Genomic DNA, 22,122 nt, shown 5'->3' with positions numbered 1-22,122 from the left:
TAATTGCTGTTTCAATTGCTGTAACAAGAATATTTTTATTAGCAAAATAAGGCAATCAGCATTGCTTGAACAAACTGAGGAGAGTTGAAAAACAATCGTTGAGACAACTCAAAAATCGTACTGCTTTAAGTTGCCTTTTTTACGTTTTCTCAACTATTTATTTTTTACAGTGTATGGTCAGGGATTTGAATTTGGCTTCCTTTAGCCCATCACCAATCACTAGCTGAAGAGAGTGGGCAAAGCATGACAATCGCTGTCTTGACCTGGTCATGTCTAACAAGGTTTCTTGGTTGTTGTCTAAATCCTCCCACAGCTCCTCATCATCCAAGTTGTCCATTTCTTCCTCATTGTCATCTGCAGGGTCAACAGATTGCTGAGGTAACTTCACTTTAAAGGCACATTTCATGTTTGCTGCATTATCTGTCATGATGTAATCAGTCTTGCTTCCCGTACTCCTATGTTATGTCATACTTGGAAAATGTCTACAATCTAAAAGAAATGAGTCCAGCTTGTAAACATCCTCACTAGTATTGCAAACGTGCAGTACCTCCAAGAAATGAGCGCAAAGTTCGGTCTGACCATTTATCAACAGTTACTGAATGCAGCCACTCTGTGTATTAGCGGCACCATCTCATTGTTGCTCTTTGTGTAACATTACAGCAGTGAATAATATAATGCTTTAATCTCACTTGATGGTTCATAATTTAAAGTGGGGTAAAAGTAAAATCTACACACTAGTAGAAAAGCTTTTCAGTAAACCGGCAGGGGCGTGCAGAGTTCCTCAGGGGCAGGGGCTCACTTTGGGTTCATAGACAGAAATATACTTCTTTGTAGATGGATCTCCAAGAGTCACCTCAACAGACAGTGGAACACGAGCCGCACTTGCTGCTGCTTTTGTGGCCATGCAGGTTGTCTTGGTCTGTTCCCCAAACACATTTGCATCTATCATGTCTACCAGGACATCTTCCTCAAAGACAAGTGGTGTCCTGCTAGGCCATGGACAGAACTGCAGTGACTTTAAATGTATACACTCAAAGTGCTGAAAGCTACTTCAGGTGGCAAATTCTTCATTGGAACTGCCTTCATCCATTTCACATGTAACAACTGGATGTGGACCTGAGATTTATTTCTGCACATGGATTACAGGACATGGTCTGTGAAATGACTTTTCAACTGCATATGTACCACTAACTGGCTCTGTGCACTGTGAAAGTAGGTGACAATTTTCTGTAACATCACAGATTTTATCAGTGTGTTTTCTTTTAACATGAACATTTAGATTTTTCTTGTTGACAGTTACTCCACAGTGAATCCACTGCACGTTTTTCTGAATACGCAATTTTTTTGGGAATAGGCTGGGATTTTACATGCAAGGAGACTCCTTCAGCCACAGCTGGTTCTTTAAAGCCAACTGATGCACTGGGAATGGTTGGTTCACTGGTAGCAACAGGTTCATTGATGGCAACTGGTGCACTGGGAAGAACATGTTCACAGGTGACAACAGGTTCATTGATTGCAGCTGGCTCAACAGTAGTTGGTTCTGTTGGTGGAACTTGTCTTTTTTGCATGATGCTAAATGTTTTACAATCTGATCTTTCCTTATAACTGTTTGGGCTGTAACAACAGTGAAAATGTGCCTGTTCTCTACACTGCAAACTGCACTTGACAATCAGGAATTCTGAAAATAGCTATAAACATCTGAACATACCAGCTTTAGTTTAGCTAGCTAATTAGATAGGCCACCTCGGCAGTTTTATATCTGGTTAGTGCTATTAAACAACCTACCGTTAATGGATAGCTGACTAGCTAAACACATCTTGGCATTATCAAAAAGTATAGACACTGTCAAAACTTTAACATATTTAACTATGATCATTACTTACAGGCACAATACACTAAATTATAAATCTATCTCGACTATATTATTAATCAAATGTAGACTTACATTGATAAGAGCAAACGTTGGCGACCACTCCTTGAAACTTCGCAAATATGGCTATTCCTCTGGAGGAGCATATATAAAGTATATAAGTATATAATGTAGTGCAGCCCCCTGAGGACAATCTCCATGCCTCAACACCTGTGAAGAGATGACCCAAATCTTCTTCAGAGGACTTCTGATGACGCAAACTCTGGATCAACATGCACCATTTCAAATTTTTCTATATATCCAAATCATTGTTAACATTTATTCATTACTTCCATGAGCTCATTGTTTCTACCTTAAATTAATACATTGCTTAAATTAATACATTGTTTGCTTACTGCAAAATGCAAATCAATTTTTTAAAATAAATTTAAAAATTGAAGCTTCAGTGTCTTAATGATTTTATTATAATTACATTAAATGATTGGTGTCATGCTGCAGCGACTTTATCCTTGCAGGCTCACTATTGGCTGATTCAGAGGTTGAGTGTGGCCATTTTTTCCTCCTACTCTTAGACAAGTCTTACCTTTTACTAAGAATTTTTTGACACCTAAATGAAAGCTGAAGTCTATTCTTGAGAGCATTTTTGATAAGTTTTATACATACGGGCCCTGATCTCCTGGGTGTCTGTAATATATCAGCAGAACATACTCGGTTTCTATCGTAACCTAGGTACAGTACTCATGTAACCGAACTCATACTGCGCCACTAGATGCGGTGGGGAACCAGTTCAATCAAGGCAAGGCAAGGCAAGGCAAGGCAAGGCAAGGCAAGGCAAGGCAAGGCAAGGCAATTTTATTTGTATAGCACATTTCATACACAATGGTAATTCAAAGTGCTTTACATAAAGAATAATAATAAAAATAGAACATAAGGAATAGAAATAACAGTAAAAACAGAGAATTTTACCGCAATATTTAAAATGCTTTAAAAGTCAGAATCAAGATGATACATAAAATATATAAAATACATTAAAAATGAAATAAAAACAGGAAAAGGAATTTAAAGAATAAAAAGATAATACGTATAAAATAAAGTGCAAACTGTTCGGACATAGCACAGTGCTCAATCAGCAAATGCATAGATAAAAAGATGTGTTTTGAGTCTGGATTTGAATGTGGCTACTGTAGGAGCACACCTGATCTCTTCTGGAAGCTGGTTCCAGCTGCGGCTGGCATAACAGCTAAAAGCAGACTCTCCCTGCTTTGAGTGAACCCTTGGTATTTTTAAGTGTGTTGATCCTGATGATCTGAGTGATCTGTTAGGTTTATATTCTATGAGCATATCTGCAATGTATTGGGGTCCTAGGCCATTGAGTGATTTATAAACGAGTAACAGTACTTTAAAATCAATTCTAAATGCAACTGGAAGCCAGTGCAAGGACCTGAGGACTGGTGTGATGTGTTCATGTTTTCGGGTTCTGCTCAGTATCCTGGCAGCAGCGTTCTGTACGAGCTGCAGTTGTCTTATGGTCTTTTTGGGAAGGCTAGTGAGGAGCCCATTACAGTAATCCACCCTGCTGGTGATGAAAGCATGAACAAGTTTCTCTTGTCTTGACTGGAGACAAAGCATCTAATTCTTGCAATATTTTTGAGATGATAATATGCTGATTTAGTTATTGTCTTTACATGGCTACTGAAACTCAGGTCTGACTCCAGAATCACACCAAGATTCCTGTCTTGATTTTTAGTTGTTTGACCCCTAGAGTGAAGGTACGTGTTCACTTTGAGAACTTCGTCTTTGTTTCCAAATGCAATGACTTCAGTTTTGTCTTTGTTTAACTGAAGGAAGTTTAGGCACATCCAATTTTTAATTTCATCAATGCGTTGGCACAGGGAGTCAATGGTGCTGTAGTCGTTAGGTGAGAGGGCTAGGTAAATCTGGGTGTCATCTGCATAGCTGTGATATGCAATTTGGTTCTTTCTCATTATTTGGCTCAGTGGCAGCATATATGGGTTGAACAGGAGGGGTGCAAGTATTGAACCTTGAGGGACTCCGCATGTCATGGATGTCCACTCAGACTTATAGTCACCGATACTCACATAATAACCTCTCCCTTCTAAGTATGACCTGAACCATTTAAGGACCATCCCAGAAAGCCCAACCCAGTTTTCGAGCCTGTCAAGAAGAATGTTGTGATCAACAGTGTCAAACGCAGCACTGAGGTCGAGTAGAACCAGCACTGATAATTTACCTGAATCTGTGTTTACGCGAATATCATTTATTATCTTTATGAGTGCTGTCTCTGTGCTGTGATGCGGTCGGAAACCAGATTGAAAGTTGTCAAAGTATCCATTCAAGCTTAAGAACTTGTTCAGCTGATTGAAAACAACTTTTTCAATGATCTTGCCTATGAAAGGAAGATTTGAGATTGGCCTGTAGTTGCTCAATATGGTGTTATCCAGATTGCTCTTTTTCAGGAGGGGCTTAACAACTGCAGTTTTCAGGGAGAGAAGTGAGGCATTTACCACTTCTAGGAGATCTGCTTCTAAACAGTTAAACACTCTTTTGAAAAAAGATGTGGGAAGTGTGTCAAGGGCGCAGGTTGATGTTTTAAGGTGCTGTACTGTTTCTTCCAAAATTTTACCATCAATTGCTTCGAAATCAGACATAATAGCTACTTTCTGAGGTTGAGATCTGATCTGTTTTACCCCAGTGCAGCTCAAGGATGTGCTGATCGCCTTTCTGATATTATTAATTTTCTCAGAGAAGAAGGAAGCAAACTCACAACATTTGCTGTCTGAGAGCATTTCACTAGGAATCTGACTTGGGGGGTTTGTTAGTCTCTCTACAGTAGCAAAAAGAGTGCGGGTGTTGTTTAAGTTTCTGTTTATTATATTTGAGAAGAAGGTCTGTCTAGCTTTGCCTAATTCCACATTGAAAGCATGAAGAATATCTTTATAGATGTTATAATGAATTTCAAGTTTTGTCTTTCGCCACATGCGCTCAGCTTTTCTGCATTGTCTTTTCATATTTTGCACTGCTGTTGAGTTTCTCCACGGCGCTTTTTGTCTGCCACTTTTCTTCCTGACTTTCACAGGAGCAATGTTATCAATAACATTCTGTACTTTTGAGTTAAAAGAATCAAGGAGAAAATCAACAGAGTCTGCAGATATGCTTGGTGTTAAAGATATAGCCTTCATAAACAGTGCACTAGTATTCTCATTTAAGCATCGCTTTTTGCCCGAGACCGATCTAGCTTCAACAGTCGGACAGATCAATATTTCAAAGAAAATACAGAAATGATCAGATAGCGCTACATCCTTAATGACAATGGATGAAATGTTTAGACCCTTACTAATAATTAAATCTAGAGTGTGTCCATGATTGTGTGTAGGTCCATGTACATGCTGAGTCAGATCAAAAGTATTCAGAACATTTATGATTTCTTTTGCCATATTGGATTCTGCATTGTCTATGTGGATGTTAAAGTCCCCAGTAATAACAAAACAGTCAAACTCTGAGGAAATTGCTGATAACAGTTCTGTAAAATCCCAGAACTAACACGTCACTGTCTCTCGGCGAGCTCTGTGGGCAGGGCTCAGTTAGGATTGTGTCCGTGAGCAGTGGTTGTTGTGGCTGCGTGGTGTTATCATTGACCTTGTGGGAAGTGTCAACCGCATGTCCATTCAGCTGCTGAAGTGAAGTCCTGTGGTCAGTTGTACTCTGTCCAGATGTGTTTGTGCCATTCAGGTTGAGTGGATTTGCACACACTGCTGAAGGATGATGGAGGCAGAAGTAGATATTGTCCTTTAGCACTCTTGAGCCCAGTTTGTTTGGGTGCAGGCCATCATGAGTGAACAATTGTCTCTGACTCCAGAACAGATTGAAGTTGTCGATGAAGTTCAGTCCTTTTAAGTTGCAGGTTTTTTGCAGCCATGTGTTAAGTCCAAGCAACCGTGTAAATCTATTTGTTCCTCTTGCTGGGAGTGGTCCACTGATGAACGACTGAACTTTTAGTCTTTTAAGCATTTCAAAAAGTTCATTGAAATCCCTCTTAAGGAGTTCTGACTGCTCCTTCCGAATATCATTCTTCCCCACATGAATGATTAGTCGATTTGCAGTCTTATATTTCATCAGAATGCTCTTAAGTTCCCTGTTTACATCAGAAACTGTTGCTTGTGGAAGGCAGCATGTAGTTGTATCCCTGCTGCTAATGTTTATGATAATAGAGTCACCCACTATCAGAGTCCTGGGCTCAGCTGCTCTAAGAGCTGAGTGCCGCTGACTGTTCAACCTTGAGCGGCAGTTAGCATCGGTGTTAGCTGCTGGCTGATTTGATCTGTGTCCGATCATGTTTGGGGATTCCTCACCCACATTCATCAAGTCTGGAGATTCCTCACCCACATTCATTAACACTTCAAATCTGTTCTCCAGATGTATTGGCGGTGGTAGGGAGCTAGTGTTTGGGGTAGAGGATGCTACTGCATTAATATGTGATACTCGTGACAATCTAATGTCTCGAGTGCCTTTGGGTCTCGCTCCCTGTGTGTGCCATCGATTAATGTGCTGATCAGTTCCGGCACTCAGTACGGTCTGTTTAGGGGCATTAGATTCATGGGACTCACCGGCTTTGTGCTGAGGACGTCCATGACGAAGCTCTGTTGTGTGTTCCTTCTGGTTTGGTAGTCCCGCAAGTAACTTTGTTTCAAGAACTGCAATCCTTTGTAGAAGTCTGTGGCAGTTTGTGCAGCAGGTAGATTCTTCAACCAGAAGAGGCATATTATTTCTAATCCTTTTGGATGTAGGCAGCTGTGTTTTCCCTTCTCCGGAATGTAAGCTGATGGCGGTCAGTGGGAGGCTGGTTGGATAAAAATTCCCCTTTTTTTGTAGCAATTCTTCCAGTTAAAAAGATTGTTGTTGCCAAGATTTGTCGTTTGAGCACTGTGCCGATTTGCTGTAGTTAAAATTAGGAGATAAAATATAAAAGCAATAGAGCAAAGCGCGGAGCTGAAAGCAAGAGCGTCCAAACAGTAGCGAAGCAGGAAGCCAAAAGGAAAAAAGCAATCACACCATGCTATGGCTGCGGAAAGACTGGTTTATGATAACTCGGTCTCAAAGCACTAATAAAGGGCCCAGATGAACCAATATATAGTAAGACGAAGCCATCATAACTAGGGGCTCCGACATAAGTCTGAGCCATCAAGGGGCATAGTGGGCTGAACTCATGGAGGTCAAGCCTGGCCCTAGACAATCATTTCAAGAAAAAACCTGTATAGCCTATGTGCTTAAAGAAGGGCCAAGAGCATGCAAGACAAGAGAAGGCGAATGCCTGAAGCTAGTGACTCGGATCTAAATCGGAGTCACAAGGAAGCTGTAGCGAGTTTTAACTCATTAGGGGTCAAGCTCAGCTATAGAACTGATCCTGCATCAGAGCAGGAGTGTGGGGCTCCTTCCTCCCAGACAGGAAGACCAGACAGGTCTGGTAGGAAGGTCTTGAATGGATCGACAAACTGCCAGCATTTCCAGGCATTTCATGTGTAGCCATCTTTCCTCGTCCGACCAGGAGCTGAAGGTTGGTTTGCCTTTCGCACAGAGCCCCCCAACCTGTTGAATGCATCTGTCGAGACTGCCTTCCTTCTGGAGACCATCCCCAGGGGCCATGCCCGACTAGAACCAATGAGGGTTCTTCCAAGGGGCCAAAGCTGCCATGCAGGCCTGGTTCACCTTGATACATAGGCGGTTTCAGCCAGTACTGTAGGGTAGGGGTCGGCAATTAAGTTTGGCATCGGGCCAAAAAACATTTTTGCCACTAGATGGCGGGCCAGAACATAGTCAAAGGATAATTTAAGAAATTAGGCTAATTGTTGAAAACTGTGACAGACTGTTACAGTGTCTTTTGTAACTGGTATTGAGCTGATTGTGTTCATCAGAAAGAAAAAAGTCATATACACCTAGGATGGCTTGAGGGTGAGTAAAGCTTGTGGTAATTTTCATTTTAAAGTGAACTAATCCTTTAAAGCCTTTATGTATAATGCATTATAAAAGTATTTTTAATTCAGTAATAAAGCCTTGTAATGCATCTTATAATGCATTGTATGATCTCATGTATAATTGTAACCACAGTAATTAATACATTATAATACTTATCTATTCATTAAACACACCTTTAGAAAGTATAATGCATTAAAACACACAACAAACATCCAATTTCAGAATATGCAAATATTATAATGCATTTTAACTTTGGTTACAATTATTTACGAAAAGATATAATGCATTATAACGTACATTATGAATACCTTTATAATGCATTATACATAAGGAGAGTAGAAAAGTTGTGCAAATTAATTTGTAATAAAAAATTAACTTTATAATTGTTAATTATTTCAATATATTGCCACTCCTAGTTTCTGTAAATAAAATGAGCAGCTATATCATTTTAACAGAACTATCAGAAAGATTACTATCACATCTAAAGTGTAAATCCATACAAAACATATATTTGGATGTAATCATGTATAAGGCCTGTTTACAAGCTCCACCCAGCTTACATGTACATCCTGCAAAACCATGGCTGCATACCACATCACAGCTGCTCATTTCTTTATAAAACATTCATGCGTAGTATTCACAGACTGTATTTTTGACTGTATTTCTGATCTGGTTTCTTACTGACAGACTTTGTGCAATGGGTGACGTGAATCATTGTCTTCATGTTGTCTTCATCACTCAATACATCTTTTTGTTACATTTGTTATGGCATGATGAACTTTTTTTTTTTTTTATTCACTGTGGATATAAATAAATTCTCCAATTTTCAATGGAAGGCTCTGAAATGTTGATAAAAATTTATCTATCTCTCTTGTGTTCCCAGGTCAAATAATTGAGTTTCACATTCAGTACACTTCCCTCTGCTGCTGTACATTACCAAATTCCTATGGTTATCATTTAAGTCTGCTACTTTTGTCTTGCACAGCCCAACAAGATTTCAAATCAATGCAACTTTTGTTGAATGGTTGCAAGTACAATTTTTCCAAGGGTCTACAATTAGATTAGAATTTGTCAGTGTACCGATGCAATGTTTTTCTAAACATTTCTTCTTTCTCACAATTCTTTTGGTTAGTTTCTAGGTTGCTCTGGCTGGTGGGCCCTCTGACTTTAAATTTATGCATTTGGCAGACAAAGCAAAAAAAAAAAAAATGAATTTATGACAATTGCATTGTTAGTGCCATGCTATACTGTTTGAGCTACAGGTATGCTGTATGAGCTACAGAAATGCTTCTTACTAATGTTACTAAAATCGTTTGGCTGGTTGCTAGCGTGTGCTTACTGGTTCTTAACCATGTTAAGATCTTCTGGTTGGTTACTGGGCATTACTAGGGTCTTCGAGCTTGAAACTTTTCGCTAAGCTTCTAGTAAAAAAAAAGAGAAGGTAAGTCTTCTGTAAATTCATGTTGTAAACTCACTTTGATAGCCAATATAATGATCTACTTAATATGTGCATATAGCTTATTCTAAACAATAACATTTTAGTTAGTGACATTTCAATGCATTGCTAATAGCAACTATGAATTATGATCATCACCTTTCACATGAAAACAATCTCACACACAGTCTCACATATACAGTAGGCCTATGTTTATAGTAGTAATCTTGTGAATGATATAATATAACAACATTGTTACTCTGTAATGTTGTAACAGTCTTTGTGCACCCAAAAAGCTGGGAATAATCACACAATAAATATTTTGTGGCATTTGAGCGATATTTAATACATGAATGTCATTTCATTACACTTTTCAAAACAAACATTGGATGTTTGTTAGGTTATAAATGATAAAACAATAGATAAACTAAAGAAAATAAAAACAGGAATATTTGGATTTACTAAAGGCATGTTTCACTAATGTAATAATCTAAACCTGTATGATACATCTGTTTAAAAAAAGGCTAAAACAATTAAAGTTAGTTCTGAGAAAATGATTAGCATTATCCACTGTACCCATCAATTTTTCCAAACATTTTACCAACATGTCCTTGTCATAGATTTCTAGGGAAATATGATTACTACCAAGAGATGCCTATAGATGAACATGTTATTATTATTTGAGATTTGAAGTCAATCGACCTAATCTAAGAAAAATCAAGTGAAATTCAATTATGTAAAACTATAATGCATCTCACAGTATTCTCTGCTATTAAGTACTGCTAGAGCAATCAAGCAAATAAATTAGCAAATTTTTGTTTTCAGTTTTAGTAGTCTTCCTTGTTTTCATTGCGCAAAGAGGCCAAACTTGGATTAGAAAAAAAAGTGGGTTGTCATTAAAAAAAGCCCTTCATGTTAAGTGATGGCTAATTGTAAAAATATAGTTAACCTATTACATTTGTTACATACATTGTACATTGTAATGTGCATCTGTTTTAGACTTAAGACATAATAACAGAACCATATGTTCTTCAAAACAGTGCATGGCTGAGGAACACTGGAAAGAAAAGTGAGGAAGAATCTAAATATCCTTCTGTTGTTTTACATCTCACCACAGTTGAACGTTCTGCAGTTCCACGTCACCCAGAATCTCCAGCTGATCGATGGAGCTCAAGTCCTGCACTCTGTGCTTGTAATCCAGCAGGTGGGATCCGTTAATTGCTATCTTAAACTGATGAAGCTGACATAGGATGATCATCTGAAAAGACGAAGCAAAAAATAACAAGTTTATTGTTCTCCCGTTTCACAAATACACTATTTTTGCTTATTAAGACAACCACTACTTTTTAAACAAAGTAACATATAGTCTTGATAATTTGCAGCCAATCATCAACCTAACCACAGGCTCTACTCTTCAGCACAATGGTAACCCCAAAAACTCAGACATACAAGAAAACCTTTTAAATTTCAAAATGTATAGAACATTAAACACTAACATATCTCCCCCTATATTAATATTGAGCAAAATACATGAAATGACACTTAAAGGGTTAGTTCACCCAAAAATGAAAATTCTGTCATTTATTACTCACCCTCATGCCGTTCCACACCCGTAAGACCTTCGTTAATCTTTGGAACACAAATTAAGATATTTTAGTTGAAATCCGATGGCTTAGTGAGGCCTGCATAGGGAGCAATGACATTTCCTCTCTCAAGATCCATTAATGTACTAAAAACATATTTAAATCAGTTCATGTGAGTACAGTGGTTCGCTTTGTAGTATTAATATTGAACCACTGTACTCACATGAACTGATTTAGATGTGTTTTTAGTACCTTTGTGGATCTTGAGAGAGGAAGTGTCATTGCTCCCTATGAAGGCCTCACTGAGGCATCGGATTTCAACTAAAATATCTTAATTTTTTGTTCTGAAGATTAACGAAGTTCTTGTAATTCTCTGGTTACTGGTTACCTTTGTCTTATTTTCCCACCACTCCTTTGTTACCATGGTCACTCTTATTAGTTTGTTTTGGTTTCAGCTGTGTCTGATTAATTATCTTGTTTAAGTTTGCTGTCAAGTGGCACTTTCTCCTGCACTCAATGGGCCTCATTCATGAAACTTTCGTACATATAACGAAAATAATTTGCATATAAAATGGACCTTTACGAAAACTCTCCTCTGGATTCACAAATGCTTCGTATTCAACAGATTTGGTAGTTAAATGTGTGTATATTAATGAATTCCCAACATTCATAAGTAGGGCGCATGTGCACGCTCATTCATAATTAGCATAATCCCCACCCAAGTGTTACAACTACGCAAATTACGTGTCCAGGAACGCTGTGGAATCTTCTTGACTTCCTTCTCAGGTTTGGCTCCAGTACACTGCATAAATTCAAAGAGACTAATTGGCCATATGCCTAGCAATAAATTAAGGGTGGGGGAAAAAATTGATGCAGCTTAGTATTGCGATATTTTCCGTGGCAATACTATATCGATACACGATGCCAAGTATCGACCTTTTACTATAAAAATTTGCACATATGAGAATTTAACTTTTTGGTACAATAACAAAATCAATTTCTTTTTCAGTCCACTAGATGGTTGTTGAGTTTTTTTCTGGCGTAGCACAGCAGTACATACTTCATCACGGAGCAAAGAGGACAATGACAATGTGCTGACAGACTAGATAGAGGAGGTTACTTTTGATGTGAAACAAAGTCTAAGCTTTCAAATTTTGTAATTCAAACAACAAATACCATTTTGTGGCTCTTTAATGTGTCATGACAGATCTCTGTAGTGATTTTAACAAAGTTTTCCATAATTTGAAGTTGGAAAAAGGTAATAAATTGCCATATATTGCAGAATATCGCAATATATTTAAAATCGCAATAATATTGTATTGTGACAAAAATGTCTGGTGCTCTTCTGAAAACGGCCAGTTGGTGGCGCTTGAAAGCGCTTTGCAAGCGCAGCGTTTTTCCAGCTGAGATACTTTGAGAGCGGTACTGGTGGGCTTCCACTGGAAATTCGAGCATGCAGCCGTTCTTCTTTGCCTCATTACGTTTATGCTCGACACAAGCTCCGACGCCTCGGTTCCAATGGCACATCACTACCGGTCACATTTGCAATTGGTGTGTTTTTCCTCTGCCCTATTTTTGATTGTCTTTTGGATTATTACTAAATATTGCATGTTAACTTCATCATCTGCCTCTTCAGTCTGTTTCCTGCACATTGTGCTTACAGATGGCAAGACCTAAACAACAAAAATGGATTTCAATGCATTTCATTAAATTTTTTGACATTTACATGAGTTTTTCCACCTTGCTGTCACCTGCCCATTCGATGAGACCCTGAAGACCTTGTTCAGGATCGGGGCGAACATTCACCATCCTGTAAACCTCCCAGACACCACATGACTTGACTGGAGGGAGGCCGTCATTAAGTGTCTGGTCCAGAGCACAGCCAGACCCAGAGCCGGATTTACCACCTACGACCGCAGAGAATTCACTTGAGACGCCCGCAGATGTATAGGGATCACCCGCCACAACGAGTGAGCCAGAGCCCGGACAGCGCTTACCATTCCCCTGGAAGAGGTGCCCCAGAGTGTGTCTGACCAGATGTGTGAGGTGCCAACAGAACAGAAACCGAGGACTGGCTGAATGAGTTCAGTGAGGAGGTATTGACTCCCACCCAGTATCTAATTCATCATCACTGTTTCAGGACAACAATAAGCTTGGAGCTGCTTGGAGTCGGACTATAATTTTTCTGTTGTACCTTCATCGCGGTTTAAAGACAGCATCAAGAACGATATGGACTGTGATTTAACCGTTTCATCGACCTGTTTGGATTGATGAAAGAAATTCAAGTAGGGCTGTCACAATTCCTCGATTTTAAAAAATCCTCGATTTAAATATTTGTAGAGTAACTGACAAAATACGGAAGTTGCGCTTTCCATGGACGAGAATGCATGAAATGCATTTTTAGACCGTTTTCTAAGGCTGCACTATATTAAACCCATTTAAATTCATCATAAAGCATAATGCTATTGTGAATTTACAAAGGCTGCAATTCAATTAAATAAATGTATGTGCTGCAGGTTTAATATGAGCTGTTATTATTTACATGCCTGTAGGTTACTTGTGTGCAACTCAGAGCTTCTCTGTTCACAGTAAATGCAGCTCCACACACAGTGTTATCATTTAAGTTACATGAGTGATGCATCACAAACTCCAAACCCTATTGCTTTTAACGTTCATCTGGAAACATCAGATTTGTAAGGTAATGCAATTAAGGTAATTGTAAGGTAAATAGTAATGTATAAACCTATGCTAATGCAGGAGAATACATCAGTATGTTTCTAAATGTGCTAACTGCTCATCACCATTTCAAAATAAAATTTAAGTCCTCATCCACATGTTCTTGTTCAAGAAATGACATTGGTTGTAGCATTTCTGTCGTAAAGAAATGGCCAAATATAAAAGGTTAAGTGGACATTTGAAATAAATGTTGTAAGCCAATATTAAACAAGGATTAGATTACATTGTAAAGTTTAAAAACAATCGCCAGGCCACTGGCGCCCTCTGCAGGCATTTGTTGTAATACATAAAGTACATTAGTTATATTGTTATTTTGACAGAGGTTCGATTACTCGGGTAACCATCAGAATAATCCAACAATTACTCGATTACCAAAATAATCATTAGTGACAGCCCTAAATTTAAGTAAGACATTCATTCTTATTAAAGCTACTAAGTTATTCAATCAAGAGCAGTGAGTGATTTTCTACATACTGTATATGCACGAAAACAGCATGTTTTTCCTTCCACTCAAAAATGGGTATAAATAAATAATAAATAATAAACATGGTATAATAAATGATCTGTGGGGTATTTTGAGCTGAAACTTCAAATTCTGGGGACACTTGAGACTTATATTACATCTAAAAGGGGCATAATAGGTCCTCTTTAAATAAATTTGTCATGAAAACAAGTTATTTCAAAAATGAATTATAAATAATGAAATAATTTTATAATTAGATTTGGAAGTTAATGCAAAACCTGCCTTATGTGCAATTTATTTATTTATTTATTTTTGAGTGTTGATTATTATATCGAAGTGTTAGTTTTCCTTCATCTATAAAGTTTTAGTTTTACAAATCATAACATTAAAAATAACATTAAAATTGGATAACATTTAGAGCTTTTAAGTGCTGGAAAAAGTGTGAAGCACTTTAAAAGTCCTTGAAAAGTGCTTGAATTTCACTTTCAAAAGTTTGCATGAACCCTGTTAGGAATAATGTAAAATAAAGTATTCGACACAATACCATAGTTTCAGTAAGTGTTACTACATTAAATCCATTGTGATTTATGGACTAGAGAGCCTTAACTTGTTTGTTTGTGGCACAGTGTTTCTCCTGGTTTCCACGTCAGCGCAGTTTTATCTGATATGGTTTATAGGAGAGAATTCTGCACTGAATTTGAATGCTTCCCACTAGATATTGAAGCGATGTTATTAATTCTGTTGTGAATTCAAACGCTTTCTCACTGGATCTCCCAGCACTGTGTAGTGAAGCCCAAAGTATAGTTCACTATTTACATGTACGCGAGGGTCAGCGTACAATTCACGTGATGTGAAATTTGTCATCAGAAGAGTAGGTGCATACTACGCGTACCACCAGATTTTTGTAACCACGTGTACTTGACTGCATTTAATTTTTTTTGTAGTATTTAGTTTATCCACAAGGTGGCAACCGTGCCCTGAGGGTGTCGATTCACAAGGTAGTCAAAGAAAAACTGCATAAACAGAACAGATCGGAACGCATGCAAGCTACAGCGACAATGGAGGCCTACATAGACGAGAGATTGTGCGAAGAGGTTAAAAATATATAAATATATATATATATATATACCCCCAGACAGTTAATCTTGGTTATGTAAAACATTCTTCTTGCAGTAACAGATAAAGTCTACATAGGTCAGAGGTACCTCAAAGTAGTTTCCAGCTGAAAAGGGAAAGTATGGCAGTTCTCGCTCCTCTGGGCCCCATGACTGGCCGAGAAAAGAGTTCCTGATAAGCATGCCAGATTTGATGTGTGCGTTAAGGTGCAGGGCGATGTTGTTTGATTGGCTGCACCTCAGGTTAACAGTGAAACTAGAGGAAAAACAAAGCAAGATAATTAACGGTGTCAAAGGGGAAAAACTGTACAAAAGATAAGTTTAGTATCTACCTGTGAGGAAATAAGCTGACATGCCCTTTGATTGTTATATGCTGCCCTGGAATGACTCCTCTAAGTAAACTGCCCATGTAAGGTATGCTCTGCAAAATCACACAGTATATGTTGTGAGTCATGTTTTCATCATGTTAATATGAAATGCATTTTTTTCCATTAATAAAAAATAAATAAATTATGCAAAATTAATTGCTGATCAGGTGCAGGGATGCTAAACTTACTTGGTCACCTGATTTTGAAAATATTGCCTGTGAGAAAACAGAAAATATGTAATTGAAAAGATGAAATGTATATTATTTACCCTTTTCAGCAACATAAAAGATGAATCTGATATATGAAATTTATACCACAGACTGCCAGACACACTTTACTGAATTTAATATTTTCATAATCTTAAAAATCTTTTTCTAATTTTGTTAATCCTTAAAAGCTTGAAATTTGTTTTGTATGCAAATATAAATTGCAATATGAATTATGCATACATGGAGCTTAACTAACTGACGACTACTATGTTTTGAGTGTTGATGACTCTACTATTATAATAACATTTGGAAAAACATAATTATAAAAGGAATAATGAAGAGTGAGTTGGTGTGTCCAAACTTTTGAATAGTACTGTTTGTCACTTACTGAGTCAGGGATGAAGCCAATGGCATGCAGTTCTACTTTTCCAGAGACTGAAAATGTGTCGACCATCTCAAGAGGAATTCTGTGTTCATACTCCAAAATGTGAACACCATTTACCGCTACCTACAAGTAAATGAGTCAAATTCCTGTCACTTAACAAATTTAAAATGTATCTCTTGAAATTACATAATAATAATTGATATTTGGGTTTAAATTCTTTAAACCAGATAGGCTGAAGTCTGTTAACCAGCTTTGTTTCTACCTGTAATGTGATGTTTCACACTCACTTTGAAAACATCACAAAGTACCAAGATTATGGTCTCAAATGATGCTCCTTTTTTAAAAGGCATGAGGTTCAAATTTTCTTCTCTTCCCCAGTTTTCGCGTTGTAAAGTGTTGCACACGATCTGCGGAGAGCTGCTGAAGCGGGGATTGAAGTGAAAGGCAACATCCGCCCGTGGCTTTGTGCTGCAGCCACATGTCAAATCAAACTGAAACCTATGGAAGCACATATGGTATTACACTGAAATACTTTATAGCCTATATAGCAAAATAAAACAGTTTTGGCATTTAAGTTTGATTTTATTTATTTTTTTACATTATTGTAATTTAGAGAATAAGTGGCATTTTGAATACATTTAAGTTTTATTTTTTTTAAACATGCATTTATATTACTTTATAATTATTATTATATAACTTTATTATTATTATTATCTGAGTTATTACTATTTTTATTTGGTTATATAACAGAGGGACTTAATGTTATATGCTATACAATGCTATACACCAGGGGTGCACTTTCCTGTTTCTGGAGTTTCAACCGTAAACAAAATACAGCTGAACAAGCTAATTAAGATATTCGGGAACATTTAACAATCCGCTTGTTAAAATGTGATGTAAGGAATAATGTTTCCAGGTCCAAAGCCTCTACTCGTTTCAGCTGGTAATACTACTAATACAGCTATTTATGAAGACTGTTTATTCATATCACACATTTAAGCTCAGTTTTTAAAACTCACAGTGTACACTACAGTCTCACACGGCATCCCTCCCGGACACCAATATTTTAGCGATTCATAAAAGATGTCTGGCCATCTAAGATTTTGATATGGAGATAAAGGTTAGGAACATTATTTTTTTGGTAGTATTACAGCACACAGAGTCTGTATGTTAGCATTTGTTTAAGGGACTGTCTTAAAATTCCACCCACTTGATCGGATTGAAAACCTAAACTGGAAATGACTGCACAAGTGCAGAAATGACATATGATGCGCAGATCGAGCTGCAAGTGTGTGAAGTGAAGCAGAACTATGTCCCATCAGTCCTCACTTCATACTTTCATCCACAGACACTTTATTTTGGGAGTGGGAAGGGGTGTTTTTACTGCTTGATAAATATAAGCATCACGGTACGCGGTTCATGTGCTCGTCTTCTCCTAATCAGGACCCGAAATAGATAAATATTAAGTTTTAAGTCTTCAAAAAGTTCATAAAGAGATCGTAAAACTAATCTATATGAATTGAGTGGTTTAGTCTCATTCACATATGATGAACAGATTGAATTTAGGCTTATATTCACAATATAAATAATTTTTATAATAAGCTGTTGGCAAATTCCACCCATTTTAGTCTAGCATATCATTGTGAGCCTATGTGTACATGCCGTAGTCCTATAAAACTAACAAATCACTTGAATGAATGATTTGACATTGCTTATACGTTTGCATTAAGGGTGGAATATTCAGACGGTTCCTTACGCAGCCTAGGCGAATACAATCATATATAAACATGAAATGAAACTGGGGCACAGAGGGGCCTAGTCATTAATCATTATGTAATTTATGAGAATAAAGCAAAGGATGTATTGAGTTGACTTTACCTGTCAGCATCATTATGAACACATCCCTGTATAACAATCATCTCTCCTGGGTGAAGACCACCCGGTATAATCTCAGTGAAGGGGACAGCCTGGTGAAAATAAATATGAAAACTACGTCCATAACACAATCCTTCTGCATTTTTTTGCAGTCTGTGTTACTGTTATGCGCGAAACAGAACGCTTCAAAACCAGATAAACGCTTGAGAGAGGTTAATTTCGCATACGTTATTGATATCAGTTGTAAGGGCGTCTCAAATTGATAAATAGATGACTTACCGGACTGAGAATCGTCTTTTTTGCGTTTGCGACTGACATTAAAATTCCTCTATTTAACAACAATATACTTAAAGTTATCAAAACAACGTGGCCTTGCTAAATCCCCGCTTTCTCCATTGACGAAGGAGTGATGGGCTGCGTCTCAAAATCTACAGAGCTGCCTGCTAAAACAGCATGTTTGAGTATCATTTGTAGGAGGTTCCAGAATGAAGAAAAATGAAGCGAACGCGAGAGAGATCAAATCTGCGCGAGAGGAATATAAAGTAGGCAATGACTGAATTAAAAATAAAATGAGCGTGCTTTAGATGTCTATATACAGTAAAATGTCTAATAATAATAATTTAACTGACAAGCTGTATGATTATTAGTACCCCCCAAACCCATATTAGTGGCTATATATATATTATATAGCCAAATATTTGACATTTGACTTTACTTTTGATATTCAACAGTGCTTTGATCTGCCTGCATTGACACTATTCTTTAAGAGCTGCTGTGCAGCCAAAATAATGTACCAGTTATCAATGTAAAGCTGCTTTGACACAATCTACATTGTAAAAAGCGCTATATAAATAAAGGTGACTTGACTTGACAATATCCTGCAGTTTGCTGTTGTTATATCATTAATTATAGATAAAGCATAGATCAATCATAGAATCAAATAAAACTTTATGATTGTGATATTCTTGATTTTTTGGGGGGGAATTAACTTAATGACACTCAAGTGGCATTGTTAACAAGACTCTAGGAAATTAGAAATTGGTGGATGATGTAACGAATGTAGCGGTTCGTACAGTTATTAATCAATTTATGGATGAAATATGAATATAATAATTCATAAGGTTATGAATAAATTATGATTCATATATCAACCCAACGGGGAATTAAACATATATTGTGAATCAATTACAACGAATTATAATCAATTACATATATGATTAGTTCTGGTTTAATAATTATCTAGAGAAACTGTTCGTTTGTCCAGCAAACTAAGTCCCTCACAGAATATTATAAACAGAGTTATTTTCTGGCCATGAAAATAACTAAAGCATAAAGCGATCGAAAAACGTTAAAGTGACTTGGGTTTTCAGCTGAAAGAACAAACAGAACAATCGAGCATGAATAACGTTTTAATATATGCAAACTACGAATACAGAGGTTATACATCTAAATATACAAGAAAATACACACCTATGTACAAGAATAGAAGTAGAGAAGGAAAGAGAGAAGGCAAGTAGCAAACTCACAACCAGTCCTAAGCCAGCACGGAAATCAGTTTCATCATCTAAGATTGAGAAACGGCAGTATACTTGCATTGGTTGCGTGTGTCGAATTTCAGGTTAGCGCTGGTGCAGTTCGTTGGCTTCCTCCGTTCAGCGGGAAGGTTTGAACTGAGGACGAGAGTGAGTTTCGCTGGAAGATGGCGATCCCGAAGCTGAGCGCGGTGGCAGCGCGTGGTCACCGGAGAGGTCCGGGAAAAACGTGCACGAGATGCTCGTGAGACAATCGGGAGAGAACACAAGAGATTGTGCGTCTTTGCTTTTATGACAGATAAGCCGACACACCTCCTTGAGGTGGGGTAGCCAATAACATGGGTGCAAAGTTGGCGGGAAAGCTTTCCCTTTGTTTTTGTCTTGCAAACTCATTTGCATGATTTACAAGGTTGGATTAGTGTTCATTTTCCTTCGAAGTACTATTAAAAATAGTACAATGCATTTGTCAGCAGTGTGACATACATTATGGAATAAATCAGATGAACAGCTTTCAAAAGAATCTAGACTTGACATATAAACGAAACATGTAGAAGAAGTTATGGTTTACAGACAAAATTACATTAATAGGAATGAAACTAGAATGGCTACAGTCATTTAAACTCTAAAATCTAAACACTAGGAAGCATATATGCACTTAAAATATAGCGGGTACACTTTGGCACAGTCATATCTTGAGAATAACTGTACATACCATCTCTAGGCATGTTTGTATATGTGTGTGTGTCTGTGTGTGTGTGTGGGGTGTGTGTGTGGAATTTGTCTGGTCAGTCTCTGGCGCTGAGTTTCTTGCCCACAACCGGGGGTTGATCCTTTGATGTTCCAAAAGCTAGGAAATTGGGTCCACTGTCTTACCTCGCCCAGGCCACAAAGATGTCAAATGGGCTCATCTTTGCAGACTGGTCGGAGCCGACTTAGTGATTAACGAACACAGTTCATCAGGTTAAAAGCATTCTGAAAACTCCAAAGTTTATTGATTGTCCTGATACATGTGCATATGCTACAATGATTCAAAAATATTGAATTCTAACACTTTCATTCCGATGTATTAATCTATCTGAGCACCTGGACAGGAGAGTTTCAAGATACTAAAAATAATATAGGGCTATATATGCTACAAATAATAATGCACACTTAAAGTGTTCATTCTTCTGGGCAGTTTTCATTATTATTATTATTATTTATTATGAACATAAATTAATTATGACAAACCAAAAATGTATATATGTTGTAGGCCTACAGCTACAGGAACACGTTTGTGAACCCTATGAAAATATCTGGATTTATGTGGTCTGACCTGAATTTATCTCAGAATTACACACACATAAAATCTGACGAAACTAATAACACACAAACAATTGTACTTTTCTTATTTTTGTTGGGTACAATCAGCAATTAAGGGCAAAGTACACAAATCAAGTAGCCTACTTGAGTAAAAGTACAGATATCCTTATTACCCTAATAAAAGTATTAAGTACTCCTTTGCAACTTTGCTTCTCATTAATTACTCACCCTCATCTTCGGAACACAAATAAAGATATTTTTGATGAAATCCGAGGGGTATCTGACTCCTCCATAGACAGCAATTTAACCACCACTTTCAAGGTCCAGAAAGAGACTAAAGACATCTTTAAAATAGTCAACGTGACTACGATGGTTCAAACTTAATTTTATATAAATAAAATTTGCTTGCTTGCTTGCTTAATTTTATGAAGCAATGAGAATACTTTTTGTGCGCGCAAAAAAAAATTGATAAATAATGACTTAGTTCAGTTTCAAATTCCTCTCTTCTGTGTCATTCTCCTACGCTGTTTTCGTTCAGCGCTTCCAGGTTCTATGTCAGAACGCCGGCTCAGTATTGGCCGACGCTGTTCACGTGAGCAGCACAGCACGATGGATGCATGATGCTGATGCAGGAGCCGGCCAATAATGAGTCAGCATTCTGACGCACAACCGGAAAGCACTGAACTTAAACAGCATAAGTGAATGACACAGAAGAGAAGATACTATTGAATAAAGTTGTTATTTTTGTTTTGTTCGTGCGCACAAAAAGTATTCAAAAGTAACGTTAACGTATTACTTTCCATAAAAAGTAACTAAGTAACGCAATTAGTTACTTTTGTAGCAAATTAATTCAAAAGAAATATGAATAATTAATTATAACTAGAACCAGTTGGATTTGGAGGATCTTTGGTGAATGGAAACACAAGGCCGCAGCCTGGCACAAGCTTGGAGGACGTTAGACGTCTTCTAGTTCAGCATCATCTTCACATCAGAATTTCTCAGGAAAGTGTGACGAGCAGGGCGGGCGAGAGCCGTGAGGGAACGGCGCGAGGCCGGTGACACGAGTGTTCACCTGTGAGGCGCGCCAGCCTCGAGTCTCTCACGGAGGAGCTCCGGGAGCATAAAAGGAGGAGCGACAACAGTGAAGGACAAGAGAGGACCAGGCCTGGATATTATTTTATGTTTTATTAAGTTTGTGTGGCCGGCAGACGTCCGCGAGGGTCTGCCGGCATTACTTCCGTTTTGTTCTTTGTTTATT

General features: G+C 37.7%; 1 protein-coding gene across 2 annotated transcripts; it reads right to left on the bottom strand.

The window, feature by feature from the left end:
• Positions 1–9,616: 9,616 nt before the first annotated feature.
• lgals8b (galectin 8b) lies at positions 9,617–18,765 on the bottom strand. Of its 2 annotated transcripts, none has more exons than XM_048190501.1 (8): positions 18,310–18,740; positions 18,034–18,122; positions 16,443–16,653; positions 16,159–16,278; positions 15,750–15,776; positions 15,526–15,614; positions 15,284–15,449; positions 9,617–10,554 (listed from the first exon to the last, which is right to left on the bottom strand). In XM_048190501.1, the coding sequence occupies exons 1-8, from the start codon at positions 18,346–18,348 to the stop codon at positions 10,405–10,407; spliced, it is 891 nt and encodes a 296-aa protein (XP_048046458.1). In that variant the 5' UTR covers positions 18,349–18,740; the 3' UTR covers positions 9,617–10,404. The 2 variants fall into 2 exon arrangements, with proteins under 2 accessions (XP_048046458.1, XP_048046459.1); XM_048190502.1 differs by lacking the exon at positions 9,617–10,554 and adding an exon at positions 12,055–12,552 and having other exon boundaries at positions 18,310–18,765.
• Positions 18,766–22,122: the final 3,357 nt, after the last annotated feature.

Source organism: Megalobrama amblycephala, linkage group LG5 (genome assembly GCF_018812025.1).
Source record: "Megalobrama amblycephala isolate DHTTF-2021 linkage group LG5, ASM1881202v1, whole genome shotgun sequence".
Lineage (NCBI taxonomy): Eukaryota > Metazoa > Chordata > Actinopteri > Cypriniformes > Xenocyprididae > Megalobrama > Megalobrama amblycephala.
This window is presented reverse-complemented; position numbering and strand designations above follow the sequence as displayed.